This window comes from Coregonus lavaretus (genome assembly GCF_964263955.1).
Source record: "Coregonus lavaretus genome assembly, chromosome: 8".
NCBI lineage: Eukaryota > Metazoa > Chordata > Actinopteri > Salmoniformes > Salmonidae > Coregonus > Coregonus lavaretus.
The window spans coordinates 55,210,335-55,224,576 of NC_139995.1; the positions used below are offsets into that span (position 1 = coordinate 55,210,335).

At 43.0% G+C, this 14,242-nt stretch overlaps 1 protein-coding gene across 1 annotated transcript in view; it reads left to right on the forward strand.

The window, feature by feature from the left end:
- The window catches only part of LOC311133623 (SWI/SNF-related matrix-associated actin-dependent regulator of chromatin subfamily D member 1), a 31,651-nt gene that overhangs the window by 6,819 nt on the left and 10,590 nt on the right, over window positions 1–14,242 (forward strand). The window contains exons 2-6 of the mRNA XM_084167143.1: window positions 8,818–8,993; window positions 9,222–9,387; window positions 9,717–9,839; window positions 9,960–10,076; window positions 10,268–10,369. Of these exons, the coding sequence (XP_084023269.1) occupies window positions 8,818–8,993; window positions 9,222–9,387; window positions 9,717–9,839; window positions 9,960–10,076; window positions 10,268–10,369 (684 nt within the window). The remainder of the gene's footprint in view (window positions 1–8,817; window positions 8,994–9,221; window positions 9,388–9,716; window positions 9,840–9,959; window positions 10,077–10,267; window positions 10,370–14,242) is intronic.

Below are 14,242 nucleotides of genomic sequence, written 5' to 3' on the forward strand. Positions count from 1 at the left end.
TTTTTAAGTTCTCAATATCGTAAACTGTTTCTGAATATTGGTTATATGTTATTGGTTATATTATTCTGCATATTGGTTACATCATTTCCAACTGCAGTTTTAGGAATATAAATGGAACTTTCAACATTAATTTCCAATTTAAAAAAAAAACTGCTGAATTAGTCCAAAAACGTGCTGTGATTGATTTTTATTTTGATGATATACCAGAAATCACCTAAATGGGTTTGCCCTGTCTAGTTGCTACAGATTGTATACCAGATGCACTAAGTCACCAAAATTATGTGGACTTGGCTATTTCAGACACACCCGTTGCTGACGGGTGTATAACATTGAGTACACAGCCATGCAATCTCCATAGACAAACATTGGCAGTAGAATGGCCTTACTGAAGAGCTCGGTGACTTTCAACGTGGCACCGTCATAGGATGCTACCTTTCCAACTAGTCAGTTCGTCAAATTTCTGCCCTGCTAGAGCTGCCCCGGTCAACTGTAAGTCCTGTTATTGTGAAGTGGAAATGTCTAGGAGCAACAACGGCTCAGCCGCGAAGTGGTAGGCCACACAAGCTCACAGAATGGGATCGCCGAGTGCTGAAGTGCATAAAAATCGTCTGTCCTCAGTTGCAACACTCAGTACCGAGTTCCAAAATGCTTCTGAAAGCAACGTCAGCACAATAACTGTTCATCGGGAGCTTCGTGAAATGGGTTTCCATGGCCGAGCAGCCGCTCACAAGCCTAAGATCACCATGTGCAATGCCAAGCGTCGGTCGGAGTGGTGTCAAGCTCTCCGTCATTGGACTCTGGAGCAGTGGAAACGCGTTCTCTGGAGTGATGAATCACGCTTAAACATCTGGCAGTCTGATGGACGAATCTGGTTTTGGTGGATGCCAGGAGAATGCTACCTGCCCCAATGCGTAGTGCTAACTGTAAAGTTTGGTGTAGGAGGAATAATGGTCTTGGTCTGTTTTTTATGGTTCGGGCTAGGCCCCTTAGTTCCAGTAAAGGGACATCTTAATGCTACAGCATACAATGACATTCCAGACGATTCTGTGCTTCCAACTTTGTAGCAACAGTTTGGGGAAGGCATTTTCCAGTTTCAGCGTGACAATGCCCCCGTGCACAAAGCGAGGTCCATACATAAATGGTTTGTCGAGATCGGTGTGGCAGAACTTGACTGGCCTGCACAGAGCCCTGACCTCAACCCCATCGAACACCTTTGGGATGAATTGGAACACCGACTGTGAGCTAGGCCTAATCGCCCAACATCGGTGCCCTACCTCACTAATGCTCTTGTGGCTGAATGGAAGCAAGTCCCCGCAGCTATGTTCCAACAATTAGTGGAAAGCCTTCCCCAAAGAGTGGAGGCTGTTATAGCAGCAAACAGGGGACCAACTCCATATTAATGCCCATGATTTTGGAATGAGATGTTTGACGAGCAGGTGTCCACATACTTTTGGTCATGTAGTATATGTGATAACTATGTTTCTATTACTGGGCTTTACATGGTAATGTTGGTTTATACAAAACATTGTCATAGATGTTTAAATTAACCTGTTCTTGACGATACTTTCTTAATTCTCGATCCGGAGTAAAGGGTATCTTATAAATGTCGGTTGCCTGTGTGTAGGTCTTTGTTTTGGTCGCACTGTGTGACACTCGAGCGGTACAACATTTTGATTAATATCTTTCTGAGTTTTCTCTGGTTTTTGTAGAACCACCTGCAACTGGACACGGACATTTATAAGATACCCTTTTCCCTGAATCGAGAACGAACACAAATCAAATTTTATTCGCCACATGCTTCGTAAACAATAGGTATAGAGTAACAGTGCGACCAAAACAAAGTAACATGCTTACTTACAGCCCCTTCCCAACAAAATTGAGAAATAATAGAAAAGTAAAACCTGTAGTAGATACGCAGTGAGTAACGTTAACTTGCCTATATATACGGGGTACCAGTACCGAGTCTGTGTGCAGGGGGACGAGGTAGATATAACTAGGAATACATTGACAGATGATAAACAGTAGCAGCAGCGTATGTGATGAGTCAAAGTTATTGCAAAAAGGGTAAATGCAGATAGTCCCGGTAGCTATTGGTTAACTAACTATTTAGCAGTCTTATGGCTTGGGGGGTAGAAGCTGTTCAGGGTCCTGTTGGTTCCAGACTTGGTGCAGCGGTACCGCTTACCGTGCGGTAGCAGAGAGAACAATTTGACTTGGGTGGCTGGAGTCTGACAATTTGTAGGGCCTTTCTCTGACACCGCCTGGTATAGAGGTCCTGGATAGCAGGGAGCTCGGCCCCAGTGATGTACTGGGCCGTACCCACCACCCTCTGTAGCGCCTTGCGGTCAGATGCCAAGCAGTTGCCATACCAGGCGGTGATGCAGCGAGTCGGGACGCTCTCAATAGTGTAGCTGTAGAACTTTAAGGATCTGAGGACCCAGGCCAAATCTGTTCAGCGTCCTGAGGGGGGAAGGGCCGTGTTTTGCCCTCTTCACGACTGTGATCAGATTTTCCAAATGGAGCGTGAGGGAGAGCTTTGTATGCGTCTCTGTGTGGAGTAAAGAGGATCTAGATTTTTTTCACCTCTAGTTGCACAGGTGACATGCTGGTAGAAATTAGGTGACTGGTTTCAGTTTTCTGGAAAATGCTTTGGGTGAGCATTTTCTTGTTTGCTTATGGCCCCATACAGCTCATTGAGTTCGGTCTTAGTGCCAGCATCGATTTGTGATGTTAAATATACTGCTACGAAAAATATAGATCAACTGTTGTTGAATAGTATCGTCTACAGCTTATCATGAGGTATTCTAACTCAGCCGAGCAGAACCTCGAGACGTCCTTTAATATTAGAGATTGCGTACCAGTTGTTAACACACACCTACCCCCTTGAGCCTACCCGACGCTGCTGCGGCGATGCATAGAAAAACCAGCTAGATGTATATTATCCATGTCCTCGTTCAGCCACGACTCTGGGAAACACAGGATATTACAGTTCTTCAGGTCCTGTTGATAGGATAGTCTCGAACAGAGCTCGTCCAGTTTGTTCTCCAGTGATTGTACATTCGCCAATAGAACGGAGGGTAGACGGGGTTTATTTACTCGCCAACGTAGTTTTGTCAAGGTTGCCCGCACGTCGGCCTCTCTCGCTTCCGAGTCTCAGGGATTATGTCCTGGTCTGTCCGTGGTGAGCAGTATGTCCCGAGCCTCCGACTCGTTGAAGGAGGAATCTTCATCCAAATCGAGGTTAGTGATCGCTGTTCTGATGAAACTCTATTTGGTCGTAAGAAACAATCGCGGAAACATTATGTCCAAAACAGTTAAGATCAGCGCAAACAAACACACAAAATGGCTGCTATCCATTGCAGTGCCATTCTGATGCCGTTAGTATTAAGAGCAGGTTAGTTGAAACGTCTATGGCAGCGTTTTTTGTAAGCTAACCCAGCGATGGGCAACTTTGATGGGGGTGGGTGGGGACCACAATATCTGAACACGTGGGGTCGCAGTGGCTTGGGGGTTTATGTACCCACAGCTGTACCCACATATGCAGTCAGAGCCGGCCCTAGCTTTTTTGGGGCCATGGATCACACAAGCATACCTTACCGACAGCAGCAGTGGCATCCTTCCTAGTCACTCTGCCATTCTGTAAGCCTCAGAACCACTCCCCAGTTGTTGTGTAGAAATCCAAGGTTGCACAGAGATGTGATGAATAGAGTGCAAAACGATTAATTGAGAATTGAATGGTTGTTGTTGAATTCTTCATTCCACTCACACACAGTAATGTCCATTTATTACTGAAAAGATACATCCATCTTGATTTTTGTTGGCATGTTATCTGCAATGTCCTTCTGCTACCTCAAAGACCGGGCAAAAGGTTTGCAGATGGACAGGCAATAAAGAAAACATATTTTCATATAGCTTTTGAGGCACGCTTCAGTGGTGAGCTCTCATCCAGCAACCCCATTTATTAGTTGACAGATTCACAAACCTCTGCTTTAGAACTTTGTCTATCTACATGACTCACTGAAATCACTATGGTGACCAATGTGAGAATACGTTCTCCACTGTGAAAACGTAGGGATAAATAAAGGGCACCAGATGGTAGCTTTTCAGCAGAGGCTGAAGGTAGGGTGCAGGGTCATGTTCATTAGATATCAAACATACTGAAACAGGTAGAAATGAACTGATCTTATCCGATAAGGCTACATTTACACAGGCAGCCCAATTCTGATCTTTTGCCCAGTTATTGGCAAAAGAGCAGATCTGATTGGTCAAATGACCCATTAGAGGAAAAATAATCAGAAGTGGACTGCCTGTGTAAATGCACGCTCATTTTTGTTTTCCATTAAATAACATTTTGAAACATTTGGCCACAGTGTGCCCTAATGAACATGACCCAGGTGTTGTGGTCTGTAGACTGACAGACATACAGACGTAGAGAGAGTGAGAGGCAGCAGCTTGCAGTACAGGAGAGGGTAAATTACCGACATTGCATTTAGCGTTACGTCGTTTATTTTTGGTGATTATGCTACACAACGTTCCTGTAGATTTGTTCTAAAACCATTATTTGTTCAACAGTAATATCCTATACATTATGTTGATACCTTCTATGAAAGTATCAGCCTGTCCCTGTTTGGCTATCGGCTGCTGACTCACTTCCTCTCCCCACTGTGACACATACAGCTGGGAAGAACTATTGGATATCAGAGCGGCGGTAACTCTCCAGCACTACCAGCATTCTGACCAGGAATACGACTTTCCCCGAAGCGGATCCTTTGTTCGCACCCCCCAGGGCAATTGAACTGATTCCAGAGGCCGACCTAAAACAATGCCGGCGGAGGGGAGGTACTCAGAGCGGCCTGCTGGTCCGACGTAGGAGGCGCGCACACCACCCACCGCTTCAGAGTATATTACTCGCTAATGTTCAGTCTCTGGATAACAAAGTTGACAAGCTCAGATCGAGGGTTTCTTTCCAGGATATACTGTCTGAGTCGGTCCAGCCAGTTGGGTTCTCAGTTCATCGCGCAGACAGGAATAAATGTCTCTCCGAGAAGCAGAAGGGCGGTGGTGTGTGTTTCATGATTAACGACTCATGGTGTAATTGTGGTCACATACAGGAACTCAAGTCCTTCTGTTCACCCGATCTAGAATACCTCACAATCAAATGCCGACCGTATTATCTCCCAAGGTAATTTTCTTCGGTTATAGTCACGGCCGTGTATATCCCCCCCTCAAAGAACTTCACTGGATTTTATGCAAACTGGAAACCACATATCCTGAGGCTGCATTTATTGTAGCTGGGGATTTAACAAAGCAAATTTGAGGACAAGGCTGCCGAAGTTCTATCAACACATCGACTGTAGTACTCGCGCTGCAAAAACACTCAACCGTTGCTAAATCATTCTCTCTACTATTATTCTGACATTTCACATTCTTAAAATAAAGTGGTGATCCTAACTGACCTAAGACAGGGAATTTTTACTATGATTAAATGTCAGGAATTGTGAAAAACTGAGTATAAATGTATTTGGCTAAGATGTATGTAAACTTCCGACTTCAACTGTATGGACAAGCAATGACAGAGCGGCATGGACTAAGATACAGTAGAATATTATAGAATAGAATGCAGTATATACATATGAGATGAGTAGTGCAAGATATGTAAACATTATTAAAGTGACTGTAAACATTTATTAAAGTGACTAGTGTTCCATTTCTTAAAGTGGCCAGTGATTTCAATAGGCGGCAGCAGCCTCTAATGTGCTAGTGATGGCTATTTAACAGTCTGATGGCCTTGAGATAGAAGCTGTTTTTCAGTCTCTGGGTCTCAGCTTGGAAGTGTTCCGGTGTTGTGTTGGATATACATAGCCAGCTAGATAACATAGCATCCCTCTGTTTGAGCAGGTTGTTTGAGTAGGCTAAACTAGTTAGCTGCATTTGCTAAGTAAGTGTGAAAAATTTTTTGGAAGCAATGTATTTGTTCAAAACTGTACAACTATTGTCTCTCGCTCTTTGAGTCAACTACTCACCACGTTTTATGCACTGCAGTGCTAGCTAGCTGTAGCTTATGCTTTCAGTACTAGATTAATTATCTGATCCTTTGATTGGGTGGACAACATGTCAGTTAATTCTGCAAGAGCTCAGCTAGGTTGGAGGACGTCCTCCAGAAGTTGTCATAATTACTGTGTAAGTCTATGGAAGGGGGTGAGAACGATGAGCCTCCTAGGTTTTGTATTGAAGTCAATGTACCCAGAGGAGGACGGAAGCTAGCTGTCCTCTGGCTACACCATGGTGCTACCCTACAGAGTGCTGTTGAGGGTACTGTAGACCTTCATTGCAAAAAAGTGTGTTTTTAATCAATTATTTGGTATAGTTTTATCTAAAAAGGATAACTTTTTTAAATGTTTTACAATTTTTGTTTTTATGAAATTCACAGAGGACAGTCCTCCACTTCCTCCTCTGAGGAGCCTCCACTGGTATATAATATATTTCTCACCTCTTAATATTGTGTTCATGGAACCACTTTACAACTGGTGTAGGCTGTAGTTAGTATGGTTTTGATGTGCCTGCGCAGCGCGCCATTTGCAGTGAGTAGGCCTACATCAAGTAGCCTATGCCTAGCGGTGGAACGTTTTTGTAGGACATTAGCCTACATTTACTGATAGCCATGTGTAGGCTAATTGATTAATCTATCTAGCAGCAATATCTTTACAGTTAGCAATCTAGCGAAGTGTTTTGAGTTCCCACTTCCTCAGGTGGTGAATAATATAGCCTATATTTGCCAACAAAGATGTCGGCAAATTCTCTGAAGATCAAAAAATAAATGTTAGCCTAATTCTGCATTATATTTTGACAGGTTGCACATCAAAATATCAATCATGCATTTCCTGAGTGTGTTGAATGAACTAGCGTACTTTTTTAATCATAGGCTATACCATCTCAGTTGTCTTACTTGGCACTGGAAGAAAATTGTCTAGAGCCCTGCCGCTAATGGAAAGTAACTGTCCATTAAAACATTTTCTTATCGTTGTATTTGTTGTCGCGCAAAATGGTTACATTTATCACGATATTACTTTTTATCCATATCACCCAGCTAGCACCCCCAAAAATAATTTATTGATTTATCGTTATTGCAAAAAAATGGGTGAACTTATCGCGATATGGGTTTTTGTCCATATTGCCCAGCTCTAGGAGAGGGCAGAGGACATCAGCGTTGATGAGCAAGGCTCACAGCCCTCCCTCCAAGTCTGTGGAGAGGAGAGGGAAAGGAGAGAGAGAGGGAGAGAGAGTGCATCAGCGTTGACGTGAGCAGAACACATCAGACAGCCCTCCATCCAAGGCTGCAGAGAGGAGAGGGAAAGAGGGGTGTGCCTATGGCTGGAGGCTTGCCGGTATGTTCTGAGGGGGTCTCATCTGTCCTTTCCTCTGCCTGCTAGATACCTAGTAGCTACAGCCTCTATAAGCACTCATGCTTTCAGAAACACGAAGTCGCCTGTTTGAGTTCCTAGCACATGGATTGGTGAGTGAAATGGTTGTGTGTTGTGGAGGATTTTTGTTGTTAGCGTTTTTATTGGGATTTTTTGCTGTAAAATTTCCAGGGTATTTCACCTATATCCCTATACCTGAAATATGTTTTATTGGGTAGTGAAAATATACATTTAGTTTCTTATTTACAATTTTAAGATGGCTAATATATTTTTTATTGTGAATGCAAAATAAGGTGGCCTTGATTCAATATAAGGTTGTTTTAATTCAATCTGTATTGTGTTGGCTAGTGCTGATGTTTGTTATATTGTCCTTGAATGATTGTTCAATTTAGTTCCGTTCTACATCAAATATCAGAGCATGTCTGCCCGTATTTCAAAACATGGATTTATATTCACTTGTTGCTGCTCACCAATGTCTCCTGTATGCTCACCAATGTCTCCTGTATGCTCACCAATGTCTCCTGTATGCTCACCAATGTTTCCTGTATGCTCACCAATGTTTCCTGTATGCTCACCAATGTTTCCTGTTTGCTCACCAATGTTTCCTGTATGCTCACCAATGTTTCCTGTTTGCTCACCAATGTTTCCTGTTTGCTCACCAATGTTTCCTGTTTGCTCACCAATGTTTCCTGTTTGCTCACCAATGTTTCCTGTATGCCTGTCCTATTCGAGTCCTTTAGTTATTTATAAATAATGGTGAGGAATTTAACGTAGTTTTCATGCCATTGAAACAGCCTCTATCCAGAGAATCACCTTGTTTGTACGATTCCTTCCACTACCGTCCTCACCAAGCCACATCCTTGACCCTGACTGGTATGGTACGGAACAGAAATGATCTGCGGTGTGCATAGAGTAGCCAGCCAAGTAGAAAAAGGAGCCAGCCAGGCGCTCCCGCCGAATAAGCTTTATTTCGGTGGCATCTGGTACATTCTAATGCCTTGATTCCATCTCAAATACACAGTGAAATTATTGAATACTTAATCGAGTTTACCTTCAACCACAACCTCTTTACTTCTCTCTTTTCTCCTCTTCTACATTTTATCATCTCTTTTATCCTATTTCCTCTCCTCTTTTCTCCTATCATCAAACACCATCCATCTTTCCCTCTCCTCCAGACTCTAACCCCTCCCTCTCCTGCAGACTCTAACCCCTCCCTCTCCTCCAGACTCTAACCCCTCCCTGTCTCTCCTCTCCTCCAGACTCTAACCCCTCCCTGTCTCTCCTCTCCTCCAGACTCTAACCCCTCCCTGTCTCTCCTCTCCTCCAGACTCTAACCCCTCCCTGTCTCCTCTCCTCCAGACTCTAACCCCTCCCTGTCTCTCCTCTCCCCCTCCAGAGACCAGGTGGGATGCCACCCTCCAGCCGTATGACACCACAGGGTCCGCCCATGGGGCCTCCAGGCTACGGCTCCAGCCCCGTGTCCCGACCAGGGATGCCTGGCGTCATGGATCCCTCCCGTAAGAGGCCTGCCCCCCAGCAGATCCAGCAGGTCCAGCAACAGCGCAACCAACAGTAAGATCTGACTAACTGTCAGTATTTTGTTATTTTAGGCTTGAATGGATTTACTTCAACAGTGATCTTTTACATTGCTACCAGGAGATGAGGGATATTATAAATGATTATTAGTTTACTATAATTATTTGTCCTCATTCAGAGTTGACCGTATCTTTGTAAAAAAGATTAAATACAGGCCTTTTCGTTCCTTATAAACTCCCACTGTATTGTTTTGTTTTATTGCAGTACCAAGAAGAAGAAGATGGCGGATAAGATTCTACCTCAGAGGATCCGGGAGCTGGTGCCAGAGTCTCAGGCCTACATGGACCTGCTGGCGTTTGAGAGGAAGCTGGATCAGACCATCATGAGGAAACGCCTGGACATCCAGGAGGCACTCAAGAGACCCATCAAGGTAAAAAGATGGAGTAATATCCTCACTAGGGCCAAGGCCTGTATTCATAAAGCATTTCAAAGCAACAGTGCTGATCTGGGATCATTGTTGCCTTTTAGATCCTAATGAATAACATTATATGGACAGGGATGATTTTATAGGCTACAGTTCAGGCCCAGGATTTTTTCCTGACCAACAAGGTGGCCTGACCAGGAAAGCTCAGGGCCTGAGTTGTAGCCTATAAAATGGGACCTGGAGTTTTCCATGGTCATCACGTCCCATGTTTTGCTCTGAAGATAATACAGATTTTGGTAGTGAAATTCAACATGACTGGGCTTTTTGTGTTTCAGCAAAAGCGAAAGCTTCGTATCTTCATATCTAACACCTTCAACCCTGCCAAGCCCGACGCAGAAGACGGAGAGGGCACTGTTGCATCATGGGAACTGCGTGTCGAAGGGCGCCTGCTTGAAGATGTAAGACTAATTAGTAGCCGTTTGTTTGTGTGTATTGAGGGTGTGTGTTGAAGGTTAGTGTCTTGTGTGTGTGTGTTTATAACTTGGTAAAATGTATCTGATAATTGTTTTCTTTCTCAGACTGCTGTGTCCAAGTATGAAGCCACCAAGCAGAAGAGAAAGTTCTCTTCTTTCTTCAAGTCTCTGGTCATCGAGTTGGACAAGGACCTATATGGGCCTGACAATCACTTGGTCGAGGTAAGAAGATGCGGTTTAATGTTCGGATATAAAAATGTATGATTAGATTTGTTTTCATGAATAAGGCGATCAATATTAGCTAATTTCCACTGCCACTTTTCTTAACCGCTTTCTCTATTGTAATCTCTCTAATGATATTCTGTTCTAAAGAAACTAAAAGGACTAGTAACGTTTTTTAAAATATTGTTTAGTGGCACAGGACTGCAACCACTCAGGAGACGGATGGGTTCCAGGTGAAGAGACCAGGTGATGTGGGCGTACGTTGCACTGTCCTGCTCATGCTGGACTACCAGGTAAACACACCTCGATTCACAACCTGCTACAACCTCACACACTCCCTCTAGCTGTCACTAAAGGTAATGTTTTAACTATTTGGTTGTAATATCAGCACTTCTTGAAGAGCGTAGTCAGAACTACGAATGTCCGATTATTCCATGCAAAACAATTGCACACATTTAGCTCGGTCATCAGAGTTATACAGCAAGTAAATGCATGCTATTCATGATCAGTAAAACATCTGTTGATCGTGTCGTTTCAGATACATTAGGGTAGCCAACCCATTTGGCATGTAGATAGTTAGTAGGGGTGTAGATAGTTAGTAGGGGTGTAGATAGTTAGTAGGGGTGTAGATAGTTAGTAGGGGTGTAGATAGTTAGTAGGGGTGTAGATAGTTAGTAGGGGTGTAGATAGTTAGTAGGGGTGTAGATAGTTAGTAGGGGTGTAGATAGTTAGTAGGGGTGTAGATAGTTAGTAGGGGTGTAGATAGTTAGTAGGGGTGTAGATAGTTAGTAGGGGTGTAGATAGTTAGTAGGGGTGTAGATAGTTAGTAGGGGTGTAGATAGTTAGTAGGGGTGTAGATAGTTAGTAGGGGTGTAGATAGTTAGTAGGGGTGTAGATAGTTAGTAGGGGTGTAGATAGTTAGTAGGGGTGTAGATAGTTAGTAGGGGTGTAGATAGTTAGTAGGGGTGTAGATAGTTAGTAGGGGTGTAGATAGTTAGTAGGGGTGTAGATAGTTAGTAGGGGTGTAGATAGTTAGTAGGGGTGTAGATAGTTAGTAGGGGTGTAGATAGTTAGTAGGGGTGTAGATAGTTAGTAGGGGTGTAGATAGTTAGTAGGGGTGTAGATAGTTAGTAGGGGTGTAGATAGTTAGTAGGGGTGTAGATAGTTAGTAGGGGTGTAGATAGTTAGTAGGGGTGTAGATAGTTAGTAGGGGTGTAGATAGTTAGTAGGGGTGTAGATAGTTAGTAGGGGTGTAGATAGTTAGTAGGGGTGTAGATAGTTAGTAGGGGTGTAGATAGTTAGTAGGGGTGTAGATAGTTAGTAGGGGTGTAGATAGTTAGTAGGGGTGTAGATAGTTAGTAGGGGTGTAGATAGTTAGTAGGGGTGTAGATAGTTAGTAGGGGTGTAGATAGTTAGTAGGGGTGTAGATAGTTAGTAGGGGTGTAGATAGTTAGTAGGGGTGTAGATAGTTAGGCTTTTTGGAAAGAGCTTGACGTCGGCGACTAGCCTGTTTTGATTCACAACTCGTCCTGGTAAACGACAGTCATCACTAGGCCTGTGGCGGTCACGAAATTTCGTCAGCCGGTGATTGTCACGCAAATAGCTGTCGGACTCAAGGGAATTGACCGTTAATTAACAGACACATTTAGCATCTCCTGGCTTCCACACACAGCCTACAAGCCATTGATGCTGACCTTTGGAACATCTACATAAAAATAAATAAAAAAATCTAATAAATCCATGTAATATAGCCTACACCTTCACAATACATCCATTATTTATTTTAGACAGGTCTAAAGAAGCATGATATGAAGAGAATGTGGTCTGTTTCAGAAGAACAGAATAGCATACTCTGAGTTGTCCTTATGTTAGGTCCTGATGTGGCTAGGCCAAATTGCTGTGGGCTACACTAGTTCATTTAGCGGACAAGATTTGCTTAGAATTCCATGTTATTATTTTATGGTATGAAGAAAACAATTGAACAAAGCTGAATAAAATAGAAAGGATATTTTCTCCAAATGATTTGAGGGAGTGCGCTCATGTGGCTATTCTGTGTTGAGCGGTTAACAAAGAAATAGGTCCTCCTATATGCATAATTTAGTTATTAATGTAACTTTAGTTGTTCTATAAACGTTGGGCTATATGTTTAGATTTTCAATACATTGTAAGGCTGCATGATGTGACTAATGATGATTTGAAAAAAGTATCTTGAAAGGAATGAGCTCTGCTTTGTTTTTTGCGCAGGCGTTACACACTTCATCAGTCTCTCATTCACAATTTGACAAGCACTTGATAATGCCTCGAATTTCACGGCGGCATCCCCTTTGTGTGGCCGTAATGCAACCTAAAAAAAATCCATGCCTTTTGCGGCCAGTGGCCGTTGTGCCCTTCTCCCTGAGTGCTGTGCGCTCCGAATCACCTCTCACTCACATGGCTCCCCATCACCTCTCACTCACATGGCTCCCCATCACCTCTCACTCACATGGCTCCCCATCACGGGTTCGGGTCTTTCTCACAGGCTACAAGTGAAGAGAGACACATCGGGGACGCAACTGCACGTGCCCTTATCCAATTCCGAGGTGCATATTGAAGATATTGGAAGAACTGTCCACGTTTACTTTTCGTCAGCCAACTAGATGAGTCGGCCTAACGAACAGCAAAAGCACTAGCCTATGTCCATCTACTATCTCTCATTGTATTCTGTGCAAGAAATAAATATTCCAAACATAGTCTGGGACAGTTGTGGGATGCGATAGATCCCAAATTTAATGCAACCACTAGCATCCCCCCCAAAAAATGTGCGCAATGTGGCTGACGCAACAGATCAGAACGTTTAGCTTAACATTTTGATCAACTATTAGGCTATTTCTTCACATTATAAGTGCAGCAATGCACACATGGTAGTAGGCTATAAGCGGAAATGTTCCATTAGCGGAAAACACCATTTATCAAAAGTGACCGCAAATGCAATTATGCATGTAATGCTTTTATTGTAAAGGTGCATTTTTATGATAAATTATCTTCCCCAAACTTGAAACTCACACGCTGCTTATGTATGCCAGTTAGGCTCTACACCCCTTGTAAAGTGGATTAATGTGCTTAATTTTAAGAAGTTATTTGGCCACTTTAGTTGTGATACAAACCTTATTAAAACATATAGGCCTATGGGCTAGGCTACATGAGGTGCGTGACTATGATTAGAAAAAGTCGCCAAAAAAAAAGGCATTGTTAAGATGGGCATCATTCACAAGTGATAATATATCATTCACAATTTATAGGCTAATATTGTCACCTATCAGACTGTTCTTGATTTCATCTTGTCTTTACATACACTAAATAATATGTTAAATTTGTTTTGATTTAGAATGGACCATTATCATGCACCTGTATCGAAACAGGGGTAGTGGGAAAAAATACATGTCGATGCACTTAAATAGCGAATGGAGGACGCTTTTCCCCGTGGTTTATTTTCATGCCAGCCAGGTAGGCTATACTCCTGTTGTAAATATAAGCAATGTGCTTAATATTAGGAAAGTTGAGAAATAAATATAGTAGGCCTAGCCTATAGAAAGCTGATCCTCCTCTTTTTACATCACTCTGTTTTCTCGCGCAATTGCGTAGCCTATTGAAATGTTGCTTAACATGAGCTCATGGGCTCTCATGAAGTGTTTGATTAGATTTTTGAATACATTTGCATTGATGTCAGAGTGATTAGAGGGACAATAGAGTGCTGAGTACCAGGCAGTTAGCAAGTTTGGTAGGCTACTAATGACCATCAGTAGCATCAGAGCTTGGAGAAGCCTAATTACCCTGACTAAACGGTCACGTGGAATTTGACTGCCTTCATAACTCGTGACCGCCGGTGTGGCGGTAATACGGTCACCGCAACAGCCCTAGTCATCACCACTATAGATGGTATCTAGTTTATCTCCTGAAAGGTAGCTTGTTAACTAGCATAATTGACGTGATCTGTTATTAGCTAGCTAGCCAATTTGACGTGGTCCATCAATCAATGTAGCCTATCATGTCTGCCAGAAGCAATTGCGGTTGAACGCTCTTAAAAACAACGTTGAAAAAGGGGATAATGTTGTAAGCTAGGTATGTTGGTTGGAGAAAAGTACATTACTTGCCAACAGTAGGCTAGCCAACATGGGCATATGTGCCCT